General features: G+C 37.2%; 1 protein-coding gene across 2 annotated transcripts in view; it reads left to right on the top strand.

Annotated features, from left to right (window-relative positions):
- Positions 1 to 25,341, top strand: part of ERBB4 (erb-b2 receptor tyrosine kinase 4) — a 1,302,405-nt gene that overhangs the window by 1,043,100 nt on the left and 233,964 nt on the right. For both annotated transcript variants that reach the window (XM_069578247.1, XM_069578248.1), the window contains exons 17-19: positions 7,397 to 7,529; positions 12,411 to 12,533; positions 15,958 to 16,056. In XM_069578247.1, coding sequence (XP_069434348.1) covers positions 7,397 to 7,529; positions 12,411 to 12,533; positions 15,958 to 16,056 — 355 coding nt within the window. The remainder of the gene's footprint in view (positions 1 to 7,396; positions 7,530 to 12,410; positions 12,534 to 15,957; positions 16,057 to 25,341) is intronic.

Raw genomic sequence — 25,341 nt, 5'->3', positions numbered from 1 at the left:
CAATGCTGGAGACCCAGGTTCAATCCCTCGGTTGGGAGGATCTCCTGGAAAAGGAAATGGCAACCCCCTCCAGTATTCTTGCCTGGAAAATCCCATGGATGGAGGAGCCCGGTTACAGTCTACAGTCCATGGGGTCACAAAGAGTTGGACATGACTGAGCAACTTCACTGTTTTATGTAAAGAGTTATCTGGAAGTGTCCTAGATTCTCTAAACGGTGCTAAGTATTTATCAAAGGACAAACATTTAATTTATTGTTCACAAAAGTGTACTTTTGAGAGTGAATGGGGTTCTATTGGTACTTAACAGTGGTACAAACTGAGACTGTCTTGGCCTAAGTGAGGCATATGTTTTGCCAGTGCTTAAGATGTTTGCTGGCACTAGTGGTAAAGAATCCACCTGCCAATGCAGGAGACTCATGAGTCGTGGGTTTGATCTCTGGGTTAGGAAGATCCCCTGGAGTAGAAAATGGCACCCCCCTCCAATATTCTTGCCTAAAAAATCCCATGGACAGAGGAACCTGAAGGGCTACAGTCCATGGGGTCACAAAGAGTCTGACACAACTGAGCACTGTTTCAAAAGTATTTGATTTCATGATAGTATTAAACAGGATCCCTGGTGGCTCAGACGGTAAAGTGTCTGTCTACAGTGCAGGAGACCCAGGTTCGAGCCCTGGGTTGGGAAGATCCCCTGGAGAAGAAAATAGCAATCCACTCCAATACTATAGCTGGGAAAATCCCATGGATAGAGGAGCCTGGTAAGGGTCTATGGGGTCGCAAAGAGTCAGACACAACTGAGCGACTTCACTTTCACTTTCAGAGGCAAATATGTTAGATGTCAGAAATCTGAGAAAGACTAGGTAGCTCCTGCTGTGTTTATTTCTCATTATCTTTGGTAATGAATGTATACTTATGCGTATTTAAACTGAGTTATTTGATGGTGGTACTGCTCTTCCAACTAGTGGAGGCAGACATATAATTATTAGGTTGGTGAAAAAGTAATTGTGGTTTTGCATTGTTGAACTTTGCTGTTTGATATTGGAATACATTCTTAAATATTTAATATATTGTTATGTTATACCATTTTAATGAGCATTTCTGACTTTATATTTTTTGTTAATGACTGATTACTAGCTGTTTATTTTGTATTTATTTTAGACTAGGGAAATGATGTTAGACAAAAAGCAAGATAGAATAATTTTCTTATTTGAGTTCAAAATGGGTTGTAAAACAGCAGGGACAGCTTGCAACATCAACAACTCATTTGGCCCAGAAACTGCTTGTGAACGTACAGTGCAGTGGTGGTTCAACAAATTTTGTGGAGATGAGTGCTTTGAAGATGAGGAGCGCAGTGGCTGGCCATTGGAATTTAACAATGACCAGTTGAGACAATCATGGAAGCTGATCCTCTTACAACTACAGGAGATGTTGCTAAAGAACTCAGTGTCAACCATTCTATGATAGTTCAGCATTTGAAGCAAATTGGAAAGGTGAAAAAGCACAATAAGTGAGTGCCTCATGAGCTGACCGCAAATCAAAAAAAATCATTTTGAAGTGTTATCTTCTTTTATGCTATGCAACAGCAACAGACCATTTCTTGATCAGACTGTGACATGTGATGAAAAGTGGATTTTGTATAACAACCAGTGATGACCAGCTCAGTGGTTAGACCAAGAAGAAGCTCCAAAGACTTCCCAAAGCCAAACTTGCACCAAAAAAAAAAAAAAAAAGGTCTTGGTCACTATTTGGTGGTCCCCATCTGATCCACTACAGCTTTCTGAATCCCAGCAAAACCATTATATCTGAGAGGTACACTCAGTAAATCAGTAAGTCAGTGGGATACACTGAAACAGCAACATCTGTAGCTGGCATTGGTCAACAGAAAGGGCACAATTATTCTCCACAACACCACCTGACTGCATGTCACACAACCAACATTTGAAATGCTGAAAGAATTGGGCTCCAAAATTTTGCCTCATTCCCCATATTCATCTGACCTCTCGCCAACCGACTACCACTTCTTCAAGCATCGCCACAGTGCTTTGCAGGGAAAACGCTTCGACAACCAGCAGGAGTCAGAAAATGCTTTCCAAGAGTTTGTCGAATCCTGAAGCACAGATTTTTTACACTACTACAGGAATAAACAAACTTATTTTTTATTGTCAAAAATGTGTTGATTGTAATAGTTCCCATTTTGATTAATAAGGTGTGTTTGAGCCTAGTTATAATTTAAAATTCACAGCCTGAAACCATAATTACTTTTCACCAACCTAATAAAACTCAAATTGGTCTGAGGTGAAAACATTTTTCCAGCATGATATAACACTATAAGGAAAAATTGTGAAGATTTGAAAGGTAAACATAAAGTAATAATGCTAGAGGCATTATTTTACACTTTCATTTAAACTTTTTTTATTAAAAAATGGTTAAAGTGATCTAATTAGCCTGTTAGACTTGTTTGTTTATAATTCTGTCTAAATTTAAAAAAAAATCAGTTTAACACCTTTAGTACCCATGGACAGAAAATAAAGCAGCCCTAAGCTTTAAATATATATATATATATATATTTATTTGGCTGTGCTGGGGCTGAGCTGTGGTATTCGGGGATCTTTAGTTTTGGCATGCAAGCTCTTCGCTGCAGCATGTGGAATCTAGTTCCCTGACCCGTTGACCCAGGCCCGTTGTATTGGGAGTGTGGAATCTTAGCCACTAGACCACCAGGGAAGCCCTATGGCCCTAAGTCTGATCCAAAGGATTCTGAGGATCTGACTTCAAATTGTTTAATTTAGAGCTTCTAAAAGTGGAGTTCTCTGATATAAAGTCAATACTATGGGTTGTAAACTATATCATCAGCGTGTTATGTTAGTAGAACTTCTGATTGATTCCTTTATCTATAATTGAAAATTATTCTATACTTAAGAAATAAAGAAAAATATGCCTATGTTATAAATTTAAAATCCTTTTATTTGGTGAAATTAACACAAAAGAATCTTATAGATTTAGCATTCTTTTCACTAGTGGGAAAGAAGCTGCCTGCCAAGGCAGGAGACTTAAGAGACACAGATTTGATCCCTGGGTTGGGAAGATCCTCTGGAGTAGGAAATGACAACCACTCCAGAGGACAGAGGAGCCTAGAGGGCTACAGTCCATAGGGACACCACTGAAGTGACTTAGCACAGCACAGCACAGTGAGTATATTAAAGTACCAGTCTTACTAAGTTTACAATTTTAAAGAAAATACCACTGCACATATTTTGTAGAATAGTCTGCCCTTGACATTAAATGAAACAAAATTGGTGTAATCAATAGTTTTAAAACCATATGAATTTTAATCATAAATTATATTCACTTTATTTTATTTCTGATTTGTTATCTGAAAGGAAACAGATCAGTGAAAGAAAGTATTTGGATGTTTATAAAATCAAGTTCCATGATTCACTCACATTTTATAGTCTCCAGTGAGGAATAGCATAGTTCAAATATACTAATGACTAATAAGAATACATCTTATTATATGAATAGCGTAGTCTGGGGAGACACTACTCTTCAATATACAATTTTTAAACAGATAATTGCATTCAAGATTATAGAGTAATTTATAGTGTTGTCTCTGAACTTCTAAAAGAAACTGTGAAATCCAAGTTATATGCTTTTAAATAAATTAGTCACGTTCATGTGTGACTCAGAATCCTCATTATATTAGTTTCTATGAGTAGATGGAAGATACCAGTTTCATTATACTATTTTAAAATCATAGAATAAGATAAAATATCATCTGATAGCGTCCCTTTAGTAAAAGCTCACGCTTGTCGCTTGACATGCCCTATCTTGTATACTTCAGGGTATCCCAAAGGTTTTTAATGGACAGACAAAAGACAGAGAACAAGCAATACTCCTATTACAGATAAGGGATTGCAGAGTATTCTCGATCTCTTGGTTTTGACGCGTATGATTTCATTAATGTCACATCTTAGCCTCTGAGAGGTTACTCTGACCCATATGTAAGAGGAACACACTCTACTTCAGGAATATAGCTGAGTGGGCAATAGTCAGCACTAGACCTACGGGAGATACACAACAATTTAAAACTGCAACTTAAGTAACTCTATCCCTTTTATCCAAAGGAGTCTTATAAAGAGTGAAGCATTAACTTTCAGGGGGAAAAAAAAGGGCATAGATCCTATACCTACAAATGTCTAAGAATCATCAAAATTGGGGGGGGGAGTACAAAATGTGAAGTAGTATAACTTTTCAAATTAGATTGATCTTATAAAATATAATGTTAATCTGTAAGAAACATAGTGGCAATTAAATGTCTCAGACACATTAATCTATAATGAATAGAAAATACCTTCAGAAGTACTTAAATCATAAAAGTGGACAGGGAAAGCAAAATGAAATCTTAATTGAAAAAATGCAAAGTAAACATTCAAAAAGAAAAAAGAAAGAAAACAAGGCTATTATTACAAAACTAAGCTTTTAGACAAAGATTTATTTTTTCTGTGTCTTAAGTTTCATTAACCTATATTTCAAAGGGAAGACACAGTGGAGAATATTAGAAAAATGTTCAATAGTAAAAATAAAAAAAAATTAGAATGCTAGAGTCATATAATTCAGAAACAACTACCATTTAGTGTCTTATTGTACATTTTTCCAGATCTTTTTTTTGCACCCATATATGTATATGTGTGTAAGAACTTTTTTTCTGATTTAGTGACTACTGTGTTTTAATTCAGTCTTTTTGATTTCTGGTCTACATCTTTACATGCCAGTATGTTCTATTTCATCTACTATCAAATCCATATTCTAATTTCTCAAGTTACCGAAAAAATTTCTGTATAGCTGGCTTGTCAAAACTAGAGTCCAGGCCAGGATTACATTTCACGTCAGTTTTTTAATTAATATTAAATCTTCTTAATCAAAATCAGTACCTTTCTCTTTTTCTGTCTTTTCTCTCTTACTTTTATCATATTCACTTATTAAAAATACAAGCAAGTTTTCTTATAGAACATTGTTGCTTTTCAACTTAATTGCTTCCTTGTGGTTTTTTTTTTTAAATTTTTTCAAGAGTAACTTCTGCTGAAATATGAAGAATTAGGCCTCTTTAAACATCCAACAAGAATTTATGCATGAATTTTAGGTGCAGAATCTCTAGTTCTTTGCTTCTTTGGATTGTTTGTAACACTCCCTTTCCTGCAAAGTGGTAAAAGAAGAAAACAACTAGAGGAATGCAAATCAACCAAGGAACTACTGAAGGAAAATAACAAAAGTAAAAGCTAACTAGAAAGTCATAGAAATTACTGTCTGTTGAATTTTTAAATGTTTTATTTTCATTGCAATGACTAAGTAGAAATAATATCCATTTGAATTAGATGAAAAAAGTAGAGTCAGGAATCTTGTTCTGTTGGAAATGATCCCTCTTAAAATGAAAGACAAAAAAATAGAGAATTTTCTTTTAATTTATAGTGACATTGACAAATGCTTTCATAAATACATACCATTTATTATTTTGCAAAATGGATAAGTAGAGGAAAATTAGAGTTTAGTTCAAATCTACAGCTAACAAAATGCTGGGGACTATTCTCAATCATGCATGAATCCTTTACAATAAAACATTGGGCTAAGGAAACAAAAATGTAACTGTTTTTATAGTAGTGACTTTTCAGAGATGTATTAGGCACTTGAGCTGAAAAATATGCCTTGAAGACTTAAAATGTTTTCTGAAATGCATATTTAACTGGAATACCAAAAAATGTGATCTTACACATACCAAAAGGCATTACAATGATAAGTTTGTTTCCATGCTGTAGTGTAATTTTCTCAGCATAGATTTTTATATCTTTAGAAAATTCCATTTAGGAAAATCTGGTTGAATTATAGCAACATTTCAATGTGCTGAAGGACTTTGAACCACCAGGCAACAACCTTTAGGATGAACCACTTTTTAAGGTTTCTTTGCAGTTTTATATGACAATAAGATAACAGTTACAATGTTTAAAATATATGACTTCATTTACAGAAGAAGTTAGAATTTTTTTTCCAACAGCTCTTTAAAATTTAAATATTTTATTTTGGATCATCCACTTTCATTATTTCTGATCTTTGAGCAAAACTTTATCTTATAGGAACAAGAAATATTTTTTTTTCTAATAGTGTAGCTGTATAAAATAAGTTCTTCTGCAAATAGTAATATAAAACATAAAACACTTTACCATAGAAAACATGAGCATTCAGAGAAGTCTTTTTTAGTTTTGATATCTATCATGACTTCATAGTCAATATGTGTTTTACTCTGAACTGTTTCATATGGCATATGAAATTAATGTATTTCAAGACTGACCACAGGAAGCGTACAGATACTAATCTATTCTAGGACAAGAAGTTAAGACCATAAACATTACTTTTCAAGTAAGCAGAAAACAAAAAGTGATCAGTTTAAAAAGCATGTCTTAGTAAGTAATATATTAGAGAAACATTTTAAGAATAAAAATCTCTGGTCAATGTCTTCCTATTTTAATGCTGTTTATGTATTTTTATTTAATACTTAATGTATAGACTTCTTTCATGGGTATATTATGCTTAGTCATGCTTTTGATAATACTGCTTACTCCAGTCATAACTCTGAAAACCTGTCTGACCCAATTCTTCATCTTTCTTCTGCCCCTGTTCCCAACAGCATTGCCCTTGACAGAGTTTGAAATAACACTTTGTCAATGCATCTCTCTGTTGGTATATTTGTATGTCAGAAGCATGGGGTTCATATGTCCTCAAACGACTCATTCTTGGTATAGAACAGTGGTTCTCAATTGGCAGTCATTTTGACACACATTTGGCAATGTCTGGAGACAACGGCATGACTGGGGAGAGGGTGAGTGTTGCTGGCATCTAGTGGATGGAGGATGAGGATGCTCCTAAACATCCTAAAATGCGTAAGACAGTCCCCAGAATGAACAGGTATCTAGCCCCAAATGTCAATAGTGCCACTGTTGAGAAAGCCTGCTTTAGAGAAAATGTTGAAAATAGTAGCGTATGTCACAACAAAACTATTTAAATGCATTTTTCTTCTTTATAGATAAAAGCAAAACAATTTAAAGTGATCCTATATCAAAAATTTGGCATTTGTTCTTCATTTTGTTATCAGATTTTACATGTTTCATCAAATGGCATGTTGTGGCTGCTCATCCCCAAAGATTAGTTGTCTGTGCATGGTTTACTATTAAAAAACAAAGCAAAAACAAAAAAAAAGTGCAGTTTTTACCATGAGAAAAGGTAATGCGTTTTTGTTTGTGTTTCTTCTAACTGATTAGACTTGTGATATATGGGTACACAACCATCCTTTTCTCTTTTTCTGTCTTTTCTCTCTTACTTTTATTATTCTCTTTTCCATTCTGGTTGGCAGGACTCCTCTAATTGCAGCTGGAGTCATTGGTGGGCTCTTCATCCTGGTCATTGTGGGCCTAACATTTGCAGTTTATGCTCGAAGGAAGAGCATCAAAAAGAAAAGAGCCTTAAGAAGATTCCTGGAAACAGAGGTGAGATGTTCATTTCTTCTGTTCATGTGTCTAGGCACTTTCATTAGAGTTAGAAAGTTTTTATGATATTCAGTTTTTAATCCAGGTGTAAGTTCTATTTGTTTTTTTGCTGAGGATTTATATTTTTATAGTATGCTTTGGTAGCTTAGAGTGTAAAGAATCTGCCTGTAATGCAGGAGACCCGGGTTTAATTCCTAGGTCTGGAAGATCCCCTGGAGAAGGAAATGGCAACCCATTCCAGTATTCTTGCCTAGAGAATTCCATGGGCAGATGATGGGGTCACAAAGAGTCGGACACAACTGAACGACTAATATTTTCTACTTTCTATTATACAAAGTTGATGAAAAATCAGAGTATATAATAAATGTAGTCAAGGCAGGCTCATGACTTGAAGAGGGCAAATAGCAAGAGTCAAGGAAATTATCATATTGGGAAAAGATAGATCTGTTTCTTTGGGGGCCAGGGGTCCATTAATAAACTCTAGTATATCAAAGTAGGAGATACAGAGAATACCTGAGTAAGAATATATCTTCGTAACAGAACCAGGAAAATGTTAACAAGAGATAGGATTATTTTGGCTAAAATAAAGCCAGATCGGCAAACAATTTATGCTTTAATTAAGGGTCATTCAGTGGGTAGCCACCGATCTCATTATAGCATCAGTGAAAAGACGAGCTTCAGGATAAAGCTTAGACCTTCCCACACTATGCATTTAATATTGTGCATGTTAGTTATTGTGAATATGTAAATTACCCATGAATATTATAATTTCTTTTACATTGCCACACTGAGTTCTCGGGCATGCAAGATGATCATTTTCAGCATACAGGCTATCAGAGGGAAAGCAATTGCAGAAGAATGTGTGTTAAACCATAGCTTTCTCAACTTAAATCCTACCTCTGTCTCTCGATACACATACCCATGCCTGTCTGAACAATTAAGAGCAAAACTGTACTGAGACAGCCTTCTCTGCTATTGCTGTCAGTGTTGCAGTCTGACTTCCTCTTAACACTGAGAGGAATGGGAATATCCGTTCATTCATAAGTTTCTCACACTGATAGTGAATTAAATTTTAGCTCTTTTCCTCTAGAAGTTGATCTAGATAGAAGAAATATATGACAGTTTCAGAAAGCTACTATACAGCTACATGTAAGGAAATACTTTCTAATGATGGAAGTTATCTGAGATTAGAATGGGCTGTCTTATCAATAGACTTGTTCAAGCATTCAGTAGTCAGTTATAGACACAGAGTGAACACGGTAACAATTTCTACTTAAGCTGGATGATGCAGAAGACCCAACTTGATCACTTTCAGCTTTGTACATGTGAACATGAATAAAAGTTTGGCAGGCAGAATTCTCTCATATGGCCGGTTTGGAGCAGTCACTGAGAGAATCTTGAAACGTGAAGTAAATAAACTAGAGTTGAAGAAGAATGGAAGGTTTGGTATAGCAGTGGATATTTAGGTTCTTGAATAAATAGAAGACAAATTCTGTCTCTTAACCTTGTGTGTTTTCATAGCTCATTGCTATGAAAAGAGTTGTTTGTCTTGTTTTATTAATACAGTGCTTTCAAAGAATGCCCATCAAATTGGCATTTCATTACTAAATGAATGCACACTAATTGGTTTTGTAAGTATATTCTATATTTTAAAAAAATAGAAAGTTATCACTTAGGGCAAAATTAGATTATTTTGAATTCCCATATTTCTCTCAGTAAAAGTGAATAACTATGATTTTCTACCACCTAAACAGAATTCTCTTAAGAGAATCAGCTTAAATTCTCAATTACTGAAGCAAGAAATCTTGCCTCAGAGGTGAAAGTCGTGAAAACTTGATGTGCAGTCGGAAGGTTTTTAAAATTGATACACTTCCCCCAAATCATTTTCCTCCACAGTGTCTATTTTTCTGTTGCATACATAAAAGTAAGAAATCTTTTTTTTAACATACCTGTATTGAGATGGAGATAAGCTTAATGTTTTTATAGATGCTGTAATTTAAAAATATATTAATGAAAGACAATCCTATCCCTTGAAGTGACAGATTTGTTGCCTATATTATGGCAGATAACGTTCCAAATTTTTTCATCTATGCTATATGCCATTTTATCCTTTAACAATCTTCTAAGGTAATTATTGCTACACCAGCTTTACAGATGTGAAATGAAGGGCCAGGAAGGGTAAATTGCATCCTAAGCTTATGAGTGGCAGCAGTGGTATAAAACCCCACAGATTTAAACTCTATCATACTACATCACAAAACAAAACTATGCTCCTTTTAATGATATATTAAATTCCTGGGGAAAAATGTGTTTGTAAAAAAACAAATTGGATGATACTTAAGAAAATTGCAGAGGACTAAATGTCTCAAGTAGAATTGTGAATAGTGAAGTTTTCAAAATATGAAATTATTGCATAGTATAAGTCTATATATGCTATGTGATAAGTCACTTCAGTTGTGTCAGACTCTTTGCAACCCTATAGATTGAAGCCTGCCAGGCTTCTCTGTCCATGGGATTCTCTAGGCAAGAACACTGGAATGGGTTGCCATGCCCTCCTCCAGAAGATCTTCCCAACCCAAGGAATCAAACCCACATCTCTTACGCCTTCTGTAATGGCAGACAGGTTCTTTACCACTAGGGCAACCTGAAAGGCCCATGTCTATATAGAGAGTCCATACACACACACACACACACACACACACACACACACATATATATATATTAAGTGTATCTAACCCAAAGTGCAAAAAAAATCCAGTTCCCAAATTTACATATGATTTTTGTATGACTTTTACATGTGATTTAAGAAATAATTTATAAAAATTTCTTATTACACACATAGTATATATATCAAAATCTACCAAACAAATTCTGTACAGCAGGATTCAAATGAAGATAATCCTCTGTAGGAGATTTTGTTTTCAGGTTTAATAAAGACTTGTGTGATTCTTTCTGAGATTTATGTGACTTGAATGCAGTTATATGCATTATTACAATTTAAGTTTGAAAATGAAATAGAAGTGTATTGTCAAACTGTTAAAAAGAAAGCCTAATTTTATTGATATTTGTTAGCATTTTTCCCAAATTCTTGCTAACCGTTACTTATATTCATGATCCTGTTCAGCTAATTAAGTAGACCGTGATGTTCACAGGAGCATTATAATAATAACCAAGTTGGAGGACCACACTGCAGTTAGCCTTGTAAACAGACATTTTAAAATAGTGTGGTGGTTTTCAAGACAATGTGAGTAGGAGTAGCCCTTAATTATTTCCTTATGCTGAGAAAGAACAAGCTATTTGTCTGGATTTAAAGTTTAATTCCTTTATTAACTTTAAAAAAAAAAGAAAAAAGAAGCTCTTATTTGTCTCACTTGCTTTTCCCTCAAGCATAGGTAAATTTCTAAAATTCTAACATTCAGTATAGACTATTTGGTATCTGGAGACTCTCTTTTGTCTACATTTTTGTCACTGGTGGTGTTCTTCACATAAGAAATTGGCATGCATTTGCATTCATTTCTCCTGCTCACCCATTCTCTCTGGCAATGGCATCTAAACAATGACATCTAAAATTATCAGCCTAATTTTGCCCCATAACCAGCCCACTTCCGGATTTTGCATCTCCCACCCTAATCTCATCCTTCGGACCTGTCCTTCTCTGTGTGTTAGTCTCTTCCATACCTTCTTCCTTCTTCCTGAGGCTGTGTCTAAACTGTTCTTGGTGACAGTATCCTCACCCATGTCCATCCATGTTTATTATCTCAAGACTAGTTTTAAAGTCTACCTCCTTTTAGGAAGCCAAAAAAGCAAACCTCATTCCCCATTTGTTATTTTATTCCTCTTCATTCCATAGCATTCATTTATAATCTAGAATCAATTCACAGAATTTTAGAATTTTTAACCTGGAAGGTATTCTAGGGCCTTGTTGCTTAAAATGTGTTCAAGGACCAACATCATAAAAAAGCATCTTCTAGAGTTCTATAAAAATGAGGATTTCAGCCCCAAATCCAGACCTACTGAACCAAAGTCTGCATTTTAACAAAACCCTCCAGTAATTTACACGTACGTGAAAAATTTAGAAACACTGTGTTTGTTTATTGACATTGTGCTAGCTTGTTTTTTCTTTTTTTATGTATTTGCCCTGACTTCCTTGGTAAAGATATTAAATGCTAGAAAAAAAAAAAAGGTAGCTTTTTTAATTAAAAAAATTATTTAATTTTTGTATTAAATTTCCTGAAATGAAAAAATAAAAAACTTTGATAGAGTACAGTTGAATAAGTAAAATCTCTGAATCTTAGCTGAACTTGTCCAAAAGAAGGAACATGAAGTAAAATTAAAAGCCCCTTATTAGTCTCTGCTGCTGCTGCTAAGTCGCTTCAGTCGTGTCCGAATCTGTGCGACCCCATAGATGGAAGCCCACCAGGCTCCCCCGTCCCTGGGATTCTCCAGGCAAGAACACTGGCATGGGTTGCCATTTCCTTCTCCAATGCATGAAAGTGAAAAGTGAAAGTGAAGTCACTCAGTCGTGTCTGACTCTTAGAGACCCCATGGACTGCAGCCTGCCAGGCTCCTCCGTCCATGGGATTTTCCAAGCAATTAGTCTCTAGATTTTTATAAAAAATAGGGAAAAAAAAAACATCCCTTAGACCAAGGTACATACTTGTTACTTGTGTTCACTCAGGTGAAGAGCATCAATAGAGAAAGAGTAGGGTTAGAGGAATGCTGAGTGATACATTTTATATACATAGGGTTTGTCAATCTAAAATGGGTTTGTGTGTGTTTTTTACCTGTGAGAAAGCAAACCAGACAGAAAGAGAGAAGAACACTGATTACTGGACTGAAAGTTGTATAACCTGTATTTTTTGTTTTTCTTTTATTTTGTAGCTGGTAGAACCCTTAACTCCCAGTGGCACAGCGCCCAATCAAGCTCAACTTCGTATTTTGAAAGAAACTGAGCTCAAAAGAGTGAAAGTCCTTGGCTCAGGTGCTTTTGGAACTGTTTACAAAGTAAGTAAAAAATAACACATACCATCAGTTAGTTTCACTTTTGTTTCATACTTGTTCTAAATAATAGCCAGAGTTATTGTTCTAGCCAACCTAATTTCCTTTTTAATATTCTACAAGAAGAATCTTTATAGTATTGAGAAGTTGCTACACAAATGAATTCATTAATTTGTATTGACCAAGTTGGGTTTGAGACAGTCATGAAAAAGCAGGAAACACATCTCTACAAGCATTAGATCATGTGCTGCTGATTTTCAGCATCCCCTGAAAGGAGTTTAGGGTGGAGAACAGAAATGAGGCAATCTGTGCTCAGGGAAAAACTGGCAGAACAGGTCTTCAGGTAGGTATTTTCAGGAGCCGAGTTTATGAACCCGATTCTTACATCTCCTTATATGTAGAAAGGCAGTAAAATGCTTCAGAGTGAGGACTTCATGAAACTAGCAGAAATGTTCTGGAAAGATATGTGCTCAATTGCATGTACTCTCTCTCCACCAAAATCACATAAATACTGACCTTCCCCCTCTTTGGAGCAGTTTGTTAGAGCTATTTGAGGTGCTGTATCCTGGGCTTCAGTCCTCATTTTGCCCTAAATAAAACTTAGTTGCACCTCTCATGTGCATTTTTTTAAGTCAACAATCCAAAGACCTATCCATCTGGACCCTACTAGCCCATCTCTTCAGAACACACAGAAATACACTTCTAAAGCACTTTTTGCCTACCTTATAACATTTATAATTTAACAGATAATTTCCAGTTTTAATGTCTTCACCATTATATGCAAACTAAAAAAGTGACTTTGTAAAGTTCAGGTTAGATAGAAGGAGAGGGTAACATCATGGGTTTTAAATAAGAGAGATATTTCTGGAAAGGGAGAGTTCAAATGAAGGCATTTGTATGTTTACTTATTTAACTTAATTACAAAACCAATTCAAAGGCCAAGCCCAAGGTTAATTGTGGTGAAATTTATTTTTAATTGTAAATAACAAGAATAAGAAACTCTGTTGGATAATACTAAATCCTTTTTGTAATGTCCGTTGCTTTAATTACCAAAATTTGCTTTGACAAATGTCTTAAAGCGATATGCAAGCTTACATTTTTAAGAATATATCAGCTAAAATAGGTCAGATCTTAATAATTTTGCATCTTAAAATGTTTTTTTACATTTAAAGCAGAATTATTTAATGGAAGTTATTAATGATTGGAATATAAACCTTAATTTTCTCTCCTGAGTTTACCAAAATAATCTCATCTCTTTAAAATAAAACTTTAATTCTATGGTCAATTGCAGATGTTTCTAAATCTCCTGTTCTGCATATTTTGTTCAGTTAAATTTAAAACTATTAGCTGACTTGGTACTTTCTGGTCTTCAAAATCTTTGTATGTTCAAAGACACAAACTATCTTATCTGTTTCTCTTAATTATATCATGTTAGAAAAATATGGGCTTCCATTTTAAAAGTAACTCAGTCTTGAAATGTACCTGGCATATAATCACCCTTATGTTTTTAAAGATGATATGGTCTGGAAATTGAATTTTATTGTAAATCATGAATACTGTGTAACTCAAGACCAAATGTTGTTTAGTAACCTTGGCAGGGAAAAATATTATTTAGACATTTAATAATAAAGCGTTATTAATAATTTTATATTAGCAACATTTATTTGCCCATTGTCCAAGAGTGGTGTACACTTATTGAAATTACTTCTATTAAAAGCTTTTTGAAAGTTCCATAACTATGTTTAAATTTTATGCCTACAGTGTTTATAGTTGACCCTAAGTTTTAATTAAAATAGTTAGTTCTTACGAGGACATGCTATCTTAAACTATAAAGAATTATTCTTGACCACAGAAATGCAAATTTGCCTAGCCAATTACCAGTTAATTTTTCCATCTGCTTGAAGTAATGCTGTGCCTAAACATAAGATATTTGAACCAATATCATACGTATCAATATAGTTGAATTTTGATCCCATAGGGCCTAGAAAATAATGACTATATGACTATACTTATTTTGAAAGCAGCAAAAATTAATTTACAGTGAATTTATTTTCTTATTTTGGAAGTATACTTTAGAGATATTTTCACATTGATTCCGTATCTTTTTAAGGTAACCGCTTCTCAGGTTACTTTATTGAGTAATGGTAAGCCTGTTCTCCACTTGAGTACCATGAACAAGAAATCAGGCCTTGGGCTTCTCCACCTCCATTTCTGCATTAATCATTTTTTTAAAATTGTACCATAGGAAGCTTGGCCTATTATTTTGCATTTGACAGATGGATTTCCCTATTCACTATTAAATTCACTTCTAAAGGTTTAAGTCTTTTTTTTTCTTTAATATTTTGACTTTTTAATAATTCCTATGTTTCTATCCTCTATGTTATTACCACTTTGGGTAACATATATATATTTTAGCATAGAAGTACTATGTGAAAAAGTTTCAAAAATGTTTATAATTACAAGCAAATGGTATTAAAAAAAAAACAGGAAGTGGAGCTGCTCTCTTCCATTCATTTTAATGTTAAAACTGTCCTTAGAAGATGTTTCTAATGTCAAGGCTAATAAATTAAAATTTGAGATTTTTTTACATGTAGACTCATATCTTCTTCTGTGTGCCTTTGGAAGGATACACTTAAAAAAATATTCTTGTATATTTCATGCATTCCTATATTATCAGGATCATTGTCCTCAGTTAAATGGTTGAATTGTTTACCCAGAAATGCTGTTATTTAACATAACATTATACTTTAATCAAACTCTACCTATTTTATACTTTCCCACAATACATAGATGTTGTTCATATTATATTTCTATAAGAAAAGAAAACTTGCAATGACTAATGTAAATATTTTATATTACTTTAGAAATAATAAAAATCCTTGCTACATACATAGTATTAAATAATATAGACAAATTAATATGTGTTCAATACTCCTTAGTACTTGCCTTTTAAAACTAATTCTTAAAAAGTCACTTTAGAACATGAATTCTTAAATCAATCAGAATTTTGATACATGAGAATGTGCTTTTTTATCTTATTGTATTTTTAGTTACAGAATAATTAGATAATATTAAAGCTGAGAAGAACCACTAACATTATATAGCCCAGTCTTCTAAATTACAAATAAGACAATTGAAGTTCAAAAATCAAAACAGCCTTCTCAAAGTCATAAGAAATTGATATCATCCAAGTCAAATATTATTACATATATTTCAATGATTTTTTCTTTCTTTTTTTTAACTATTTAAAGCCTTTTTTATGTATACAAATGAATTTTATAATAGTGTAAACACCTTGAAAGCAGAATATATATGTGACTCATTTTCTGGTAATGAAAGCACATGACTGGTTAAATCAAATTTTGTGTCTGATCTAAATGTTGTATCTATGTTAATATAGATTTAATGTGAAAATTTTTTCCCCACAAAGGGTATTTGGGTCCCTGAAGGAGAAACAGTGAAGATTCCTGTGGCTATTAAGATCCTTAATGAAACAACTGGTCCCAAAGCCAATGTGGAATTTATGGATGTAAGTACAGACACCAGGCGATCACATTTTTATCCATTATTGACTACTTTTAAAATTAAAAAAAAAAAAAGACTCCAACTTCAAAGTATCTTCTCTTGTAATGGCATAATCTTATAATTAAAGGCTTGGGCAAGGGTCAAAAAACTTTTGCTTAAAAGACCAGAGAATAAATATTACAGCTTATTCCTGCAATGTGATCTTTGTGGCAACTACTCAGCTCTCTTCCTTTGGTAGATTATCAGCCATAGACAATTAAAAACAGTGCAGGAATGAGTCTGACTGTGTTCCAGTAAAACTTTATTTACATGAGTAAGCTGAAGGCCAGGTTTGGCCTGCAGACAAAATCCTGCTCTCAAGGGCCATGTGTTTAAGCACTGTGCCAAACTGCATTTGAGAGTAGTGATGATTTGAAAAATTAACCAGACTGTTTTATTTTATTGTTGTTATGATCTATTTAGTTGAAAACATCAATCAAGATTAGTTTCAATAGTTGCCATTAAATTTAAATTAGGAACCTAGTAACTCAGATAATTGCTCATTGAAACTTAGTTTTTTCAATTCAGACTGCAGAGAAGCCCTCATAGGTAAAATGCTCCAACTATAGAATAGCTTACTGGTAGCTCAGCTGGTAAAGACTAATCTGTCTGCAATGTGGGAGATCCTGGGTCCATTCCTGGGTCCGAAAGATCTGCTGGAGAAGGGATAGTCTACCCACTCTAGTACCCTTGGGCTTCCCTGGTGGCTCAGACAGTAAAGAATCTACCTGTAATGCAAGTAGGCCTAGGTTCGATTCCTGGGTTGGGAAGATGCCCTGGAGAAGGGAACAGCTACCCACTCCAGTATTCTTTCCATGAGAATCCCCATGGAGAGAGGAGCCTGGCAGGCCCCAGTCTATCGAGTCCCTAAGAGTCAGACACAACTGAGTAACTTTCACTTTTTTCATAGAATAGTAAGAGAGTTCTGAAAAATAAGTATACTTTATAAGGTCAATGGGAACTTTGATTTCCCCTAGCAAAAATTGTAGATTGAGCTGTTCAGCAAATTTCAGAAAGTACGACAGATGAGACTTGATATGCAGCATGCTGTTATTTTTTTACATTCAACACAAGGTATCTTGCCAGGGGTACTATCAAAGACCCATATGTATTCTTTCTCTAACTTTTGGCATAATGTCTTCAGTAATAAGAATGATTTTGATTTTCAAATGACCTTTATATGAAAGTATATGCACTCTGATTTTTAAAAAGATGCATTGCTGTGCATTTCTACCCTTTTCTCTTGTAAGCTCTTTCGTAAGTTTTACAGGAGCTCACATTGTGGTGCTGGATAATTTATTTGGGTATAATGCTATAACCATCTTATATAGGTCTACTTTTAATAACTTATTGGTTTTTGTATAATAGGGCTGATAATTTTAGTGAAACCAACCAGTTGCTCTGATTGATGGATGCTGATGCCAAAAGCTCTATTTATTATTGTTGATTGCTGAAAGCTCAAGAGTTATTGTCACTTAGTCCTTAAGTTGTGTCCAACTCTTTTATGACTCCATGGATTATAGCCCATCAGGCTTCTCTATCCATGGGGTTTCCCAGGTAAGATTACTGGAGTGGGTTGCTATTGCCTTCTCCAGGAGATATTCCAGACTCAGGGATTGAACCTGAGTCTCATGTATTAGCAGGTGGGTTCTTTTCCACTAGGATCACCTGAGAAAGCCCCTGCTTGCCTGTACCAGTGCAAAATCGAATCTCCAAGACAGAGCTTGGGTGAAGCAGAAAAGAATAGCTTATTGCTTTGCAAGGCAGAGGGGAACAAAGCAGGCTTTCACTCTTGAAATTGGTTGTCCCAACCCTGGATGGTTTAGTGAGGAGTTTTATAGCAGTAGTTTAAGGGTGGAGTTGCTGATAAAATTAGGGTGTATGCTGGGCCTGCATTTCTTTAATATGGCCTCAGTTGCTCTCTTGAAAGTTTTGAGTTCCTTTTATCTGGAATGAAGAATGCTACTCTTCCATTTGTTGGAGGTTTTAGTTCTTTTTTGAACTGTGGTGTTGGAGAAGACTGTTGAGAGTCCTTTGGACTGCAAAGAGATCCAACCAGTCCATTCTAAAGGAAGTCAGTCCTGAATATTCATTGGAAGCTGAAGCTCCAGTGCTTTGGTCACCTGATGCAAAAAACTGACTCATTGGAAAAGTCCCTGATGTTGGGAAAGATTGAATGCAGGAGGAGGAGACAACAGAGGATGAGATGGTTGGGTGGCATCATCAGCTCGATAGACTTGAGTTTGAACAAGCTCTAGGAGTTGGTGATGGACAGAGAAGCATTGTGTGCTGCTGTCCATGGGGTTGCAAAGAATCAGACAGGACTGAGTGACTGAACTTAGTTCTGTAAAGAGCTCAAAAATATTGTTATGTGTATCTCTTGAGAGGAAACAGGGCCCTGCCCCAAAGCTACACTATTTTTTCTAGGCTGTTCCTCCCTTGTCTCTGCATCCCCTCCCTTCTCTGATTAGCAACTGTTTGAACCTCTCTTTTAGAACTCAGGCAAGGTTGTGGAGGCTGAGCAGAAAGGCTCCCAGGCCCAGGAGCCCCACAGGGTTGTGCTTAGTTTCAGCGCTGTGTCTTACTGATTGCTAAATATTTAAAAAATGATCCTTGTTGCATATCTACCAACACCTATCTAACGTCTATTGAATCTAGTAACTAAATATTCTTTCTTCTGCACTCTAAAAATTCTGACACACTCTGCAGTTGATTCATATATTAATATGTAAAACTGAAGGCTTTTTCAGCAATGTCACAATCAATCTGATCTTGATCATAAGTATAAATTCGTGAAGGGAACTTTCAAAGTAAAAATGACAATGTGTAGACACAGTGTAGGGTAATATGTAAAACTGGTATAGAAAGATCTTACTCAGTCTAGACTGCAGCCAAAGCTGAAATTCACAAGAATGCTAATAATCTCTGCTGGAGACTTAGACAGCCATTTTTGTCATATTTCCATGGAAACAGACTGGCAAAAAGGGGTTAAGAGGCTACAGAATAATCACCTAGGAAAGAAGCTCTGAAAACCTCATCATGATTTTGAATGATTATTTGAAAGCTCCTAACCCCATCCATTTTTTCTTTTCCCCTGTCTGAAGTCTATTCCCATGGAAACAGAAGTAGGGATGGCAGCTTGAAGTCATAGATTTCTGCTGAAATTTAGATGAGGCTCTGATTGAGCCATGAAAGGAATCATTTTCCTAGATAGTTGATGGATCTGGTGACCAACAGACTCTAACAGTCTGATCTTATTAAAAGTGAAAAGAAAAAAAAATGAGGGAAAATATTTTGACTGCACTTTTCCTACCTGCTGAATAGTTGCTAGAAGATTAACAGACTGATGGACTGCTATTGGCAGTTTCAATTGATAGCAAGCATTTTCTCAACTTCTTTCATATCACTAGGAGAGCTTCACAATGATTAAAACACAGCTGAATTGGCAAAATTAATGGTGAATTAAGCATTTTAAGTAGACTGGTATAACTTTAATTCAAACACATAGCTACTCTTTGTACCTAAGTTTTTAGCTCATCTGTTATGTGTGTAGAATGTTGTAAGTACTTAAATAACATATCAATAAAAAGGTCTTTGTTAGTAAAATTGTTTGTAATTTGGACCTAAGAATTGAGCTGAAATTGCTCAATATTCCCACACTTATTAAGTTAAAAGTCATTTTTGGCATATGTAGTAGTTTGAGTTGTTCCAGAAGCAGAAGCTGGCCATGAGACAAGGATTTGAGTGAAAGTAGTTTATTTTGGAGGTGAGGGACTCATCAGTAAGAAGAAATGGAAATGAGAAAGGGGAATCAGTAAAACCAACTGCCGTCATGAATGACTGGAGTTTCTTTCCATTGGAGAGATTCTGGCAGCTCGTGTAGGACATACACCTCAGAGTTACTCTCCTTAAAGTACAAGGGAGGTGATGGAAGGACTCCAGCTGTCAGTCTTTGATTGAGGGATACTGGAAGAGAAACGCGTTTATTCTCCTGCATGCCCTGCCTGCTGAATGTGGCAAAACAAGCTTCAATAGCAAGAGAAAGCCATTGGGCAAAGAAAGGCAGGAGAAGGTCAGTACAGCACTATGGAAGAACATTCCAAGGATAACTTTCAAACAAGAATAAATGCGTCCATGCTACATATCTCTTGTGAAAACTGGTTCTGTAGATATGTATTTGTATATGTGTGTGAGTGTGTGCATGTGTGCCTATGCTTTATATCATTTTATAGGAGGAAAATAAAGTCTCTTTTGTAAACAATCTGCATATATTTATGAATATGAAGTGTCAGGGGAGTTCGTAATTGCCTCAGTTCTGTCTCACCACAGCAAAAATTTGAAGCGAAGGATGAACCAGTGTTACATCTAGGTTTTGTTGGGAAAAACAAAGCACAGTACACCCTTGAGGCGTAGGACAGGTGGACCCAAAAGTCAAGAGAAGAGAAGAGAGGTCTCAATTCTTCTAGTCTTCCCCTTTCATACATTTGTCTCGTCATCCCTGAGCCTGCCCTATGTAAACTGGGCTAGCCAAGAGGGCTGTTTGTTTCACCTGAGGTCCTCGGACCTTCCTTGGTTCTATTTTTGCAGGCTTTTCCTTTCTTTGTCTTTTAGCCCCTGCCATTCTGGACTCCTTTTTCCTTTTATAACTACCTAACCTGCTCCCCTTAAGAGATAGGAGGCCCAGTTCTTTGGGAATAGGGTCATCAAGGTTTCTCTGGCTACTTTCTGCTGAACTGGGATGGTGAGGGGCATGGGGCCTCCCCCTCTTGCTAGTCTCAAGCCTCAGAGTCCTTATAGCAGTGTCCATCTAAGAGTAGACACTGCTATAAGAACTGCTATTTTCCCTGGTTGGCTATAGTTTTATATATCCTTGTTGAACTGGAGCTGCATGTTGTAGCTTGTTGACCTGGGCAGAGACAAAATGAGTTAGACAGTTGATAATACATGGAGCAATCATAAGCAGCATCAATATGATGCTGTAACATCCTTGTGATAACAAGGATTAGTAGGCGCATTAGCCAACTCCAAATTTCCCCTCACCAGGAGAAGGATCTCCCAAAGAGACTGCAGCTACCCCAGGAACTCTCCAGCTTGTTCTTTGAGATCCTGTAGGGTTTGAATGTTTTTCTTGAGGACTGTGAGACTTTCTTCAACTTAGCTGGAGGTATTTACCCAGAAACAACACATTTCATTCAAGATGGCTCAAGTTCCTCCTTTTTCAGGGATCAGGAGATCTATCTCCTGTCTCTTTTGGAGTACAACCCCTGCCAAGCTGTGTTGACTCTTTAGAGCTGAAAAATCTTATCTCCAGAAACTTAATTTTGGGGGTTCATTAGAATGGCACTCATTTGTAGTTCTGAATAGGTATCTGAGATCTCCCAGGGGCTCACAGGTGTATTGAGTGTCCTCTTCTGTTTTCTTCCATGGCTTGACTTGTGAGTAGTGAATCCAGAAGTCGTGTCCTGGTATCTTGACTGCTGCAGGAGTAAAAAGTATTACAGGGTAGGGGCCCTTCCATATGGGCTGGATTTGAGCCTTTGGGGACCCATTGTTCCAGACTTTAATTAGGACGTGGGTCCCTGGAGCATATAGTGGTGACTCTTTAGAATCTTTTGGTCCTGGTTGACACCCCACAAGCATACATCCAGTTGGAATTGCCCAATGGCCATGGTATAAGACCAGAGAGTCTGAGCCTCTGGGTCTAGGAAGAGGTTGTTGACATAAGCAAAAGGTCTCCCATATAGCATCTCATAAGGACTAAGACCAACCTGTTCCTTAGGGGCAATACCGGTGCAGAGGAGAGCTGTCAGTAAAGCCTCCTTCCATCCCAGGGAGGTCTCCTGGGTTATCTTTTTTATTGCTGATTTTAAGAATTGGTTGGCTCTTTCTAATTTTCCTGAAGACTGAGGCTTCCAGGCATGATGGAGATAATAAGTAATGCCCAATGCTTTAAAGACCCCTTGGGTGACCTTAGAAGTAAATGATGTCCCATTGTCACTTTCTAATGACCTGGGTAGACCAAATCTTGGGATGATTTCATGGAGCAGTTTTTCTACTACCTCCTCAGCCTTCTCACTCCATATGGGAAAGCCTTCAATCCATTCTGTGAATGTATCTATAATGACGAATAGGTATTTATACCCTTGAGAAACTAGCATCTGGGTGAAGTCCATCTGCCAGTTTCTCCTGGGTAGGTCCCATGTCGTTGAATGGGCTGGGCCAGCTGGGGTCTTCAAGCTCTTTGCAGGGTGTTTAATTGGCAAGTGGGACAGGAGGAGACCACTTGCCTTATAGTCATTTGGAGGCCTGTTCCTCTGAAGGACTTTTCTAGTAATCTTTGGAGGGCCTTTTCCCCTAGATGAGTGGTGGCATGTAAGGAATTAACCAACATCCATTGGAGTTTCCCGATGGGAGAAAAAGGAGTCCCTCCTTTTGGAACCACCCCATATGATCCTGAAAGCCATCACGCTTAGTTTTAAGGGTCTCACCTTCAAGATGTGAAGGAGTTTCTGGCAAACTAGTCTATGGAACTAAGGTTCCTGTTAGGTCATTATTCTGTAATGCTGCTCTCTTAGCTGCCTGATGAGCTAGTTGGTTCCCTCATGCCACTTCTGTACTCCCTTTTTGGTGTCCTTTATAGTGGGAAACTGGTACCTCAGTGGGCAGATGAACTGCCTCCAAGAGCCTAAGGATTTGATCACCATATTTGAATGGGAACCCTCAGGTGGTCAAGTGGCCTCTTTTTTTTCCAAATAGCAGCATGTGCATGTAGCACCAGAAAGGCATACTTGTAGTCCGTGTAAATGGCCACTCTTTTTCCTTTTCCCAGCTCTAAAGCTCGAGTCAGGGCTATGAGTTCAGCTAATTGGTCTGAAGTATCTGGTGGCCAAGGTTTAGGACTCAAAATTGTAGACTACTGCATATCCAGCTCTTCTTTTTCCATCCAAGACAAAGCTGCTTCCATCAGCGTACCAGATTTCCTCAGGGTTGGTCAGAGGATCTTCTGACAATCTCTCATGCGATTTTGTCCAGTTGTCCAAGGTTTTTAGGCAAGAGTGAAAGGGGAGAGAGCCCTCAGGGGTAGGCAGGAGGGCAGCTGAATTAAGAACCTCACAAGGGGATATAGTCAGGCCTGGATTTTCCATCAGCACTACTTGATATCTGAGGACTTTTTGATCAGACATCCATAAATGGCCTCTCCCATTTAGGAGTTGTTTCACTTGGTGGCTGGTAAAAATAGTCTGCCCCCAAAAGAGAGTTTTGAAGCATCTTCTATCAGGATTACAACAGTTGCAAGATTTAAAAGGCAGGGAGGCCAGTTTTGGGTGGTTGGGTCGAGTCTCTTGGATAAGTAAGCTACAGGCTGGGCTCAGGTCCCAACCTTGGAGTTAACAATCCCAAGGCTATTCCTTCTTTTTCATGGACATAAAGTTGGAATGCTTTTTCTGGGTCTGGCAACCTCAAGGCAGGTGCTTGAGTTAAGGCTTGTTTTAGTGTAGTCTGTGCCTTCTTTTGAGGAGTTCCCCACATCAGTGGAATTGAATCATCCTGTCCCTTCAAGCTTTCATATAAGGGCTGGGCAATTAGGCCATAGTTGGTTATCCAGATTCTAATATACCCAGTTAGCCCCAGGAAAGCTCACAAAACTGGAGGATTCCTTGATCAGAGGACAGCCTCCTGGACCCATGTATAATCTGAACTCCCAGATAAGTGACTTTTGTCTTGACCATTTGTGCCTTAGCACAGGAGACTTTATATCCCCTCTCTGCCAAAGAGTTTAGAATCTGAATTGCATATTGTTGGGCATTTTTCTCATCTGGAGAGCAGATTTGTAGGTCATCTACATATTGTAATATTTTCCTATTAGGTCCCAGGTCCAGATCTAGGAGATCCTGGCTAAGAGCCTACTTAAACAGGTTGGGGGTGTCTGAACCCCTGAGGTAATACTGTCGAAGTCATCTGTTGGTGTTTTTTTCCTGAAGCCGCCTATTCGAAGGCAGAAAGTTGTTGGGATTCTTTAGCCAATGGTATGCAAAAGAATCCATCTTTGAGATCCAAGATGGTAAACCACTTGGCACTGTGTGGGATTTCTCCCAAAATTACATAGAGATTGGATACTGTGGGATGGAGAAGGGCTACAGCTTCATTTATGATCTGGAAATCTTGAACCATTCACCAGGTCCCATGCTTTTTCTTTATAGGAAGGATTGGGGTGTTACACAGCAGGTTTGTGGGGACCATTAGCCCACAGGCATGGAGTTTATTTATTAGAGGCTGTAGTCCTTCCTGAGCTTCTCTTCTGAGGGGATATCATTTCTGGTTTGGAAACCGAGTGGGATCTCGGAGGACAGTGATGACTTGTTGAGCATGGTGAGCTCATCCAGGAGTCCCCTGGGCCCACACTTGGGGGCTAATTTTGTCCTCCCATAGCTTTTGGTCCCTCCCTATTGGACAGGATGTAATGGGTTCCTAAGTAGTAACAGAAGCTGTAGAGCTCTAACGCCTGAAAAAGCTTCCTATCACAAGGGTGGTCCCCAGTTTAGTGAGTATATCTTTTCCCAATAAGGGAGTAGGACACTCAGGGACCACCATAAACTGGTGGGAAAATATTTGTCCATCACAGCAACTAAGAAGTGCTTGAGTGAATCTTTCAGTAATTGTTTTTCCTGTAGCACCCCAAATGGTACAGGTGTGGAAGGAGAAGACTCCAGAGGAGGAGGACAGGACAAAGTAGGTAGCCCCAAGTTGCACCCTTGGCTCCAGCCCTGCGATGGCTATCTGTGGCAGGCAGGCTGGCTGGAGTGGGCTGCTTCAGTCCTGTTGAACAATCCTGAGGGAATGCTTGGCACTTGACCTTGAAGCTCGTGGGTCCCGAGGGCAGAGTGCTACCCAATGTCACAATTGATGGTTATTGTAGCAAACCATTTTAGGAGACTTGTCAGGGTTTGGACACTCTTTGGCCCATTGCCCCACCTGTCTACAGATTAGTCATTTGCCCTGTGTCTTTTCCTTCAAATACTCAGTTTGCATAAGGCTTCCCTGGAGGGTGACCAACATCTGGGCATGCCTTATCTCTTTCCTTCTCTCCCTTTCCTGGGCCTTGGCCTCCCTCTTCTGTTCTGTTATAAAAGGTATTGGTGGCTGTCTGGACGATCTCATCTAAAGAGGCAGCAGAGTCCTGTTTCTGGAGTTGTAACTTTATCCTGATGTCAGATGCACATTGGGACAGGAATCTATCTTTTAAAATCAC

This window comes from Ovis canadensis, chromosome 2 (assembly GCF_042477335.2).
Source record: "Ovis canadensis isolate MfBH-ARS-UI-01 breed Bighorn chromosome 2, ARS-UI_OviCan_v2, whole genome shotgun sequence".
Classification (NCBI taxonomy): Eukaryota; Metazoa; Chordata; class Mammalia; order Artiodactyla; family Bovidae; genus Ovis; species Ovis canadensis.
The sequence above is the reverse complement of the archived record's forward strand: the minus strand, read 5'-3'. Positions and strand labels throughout refer to the sequence as shown.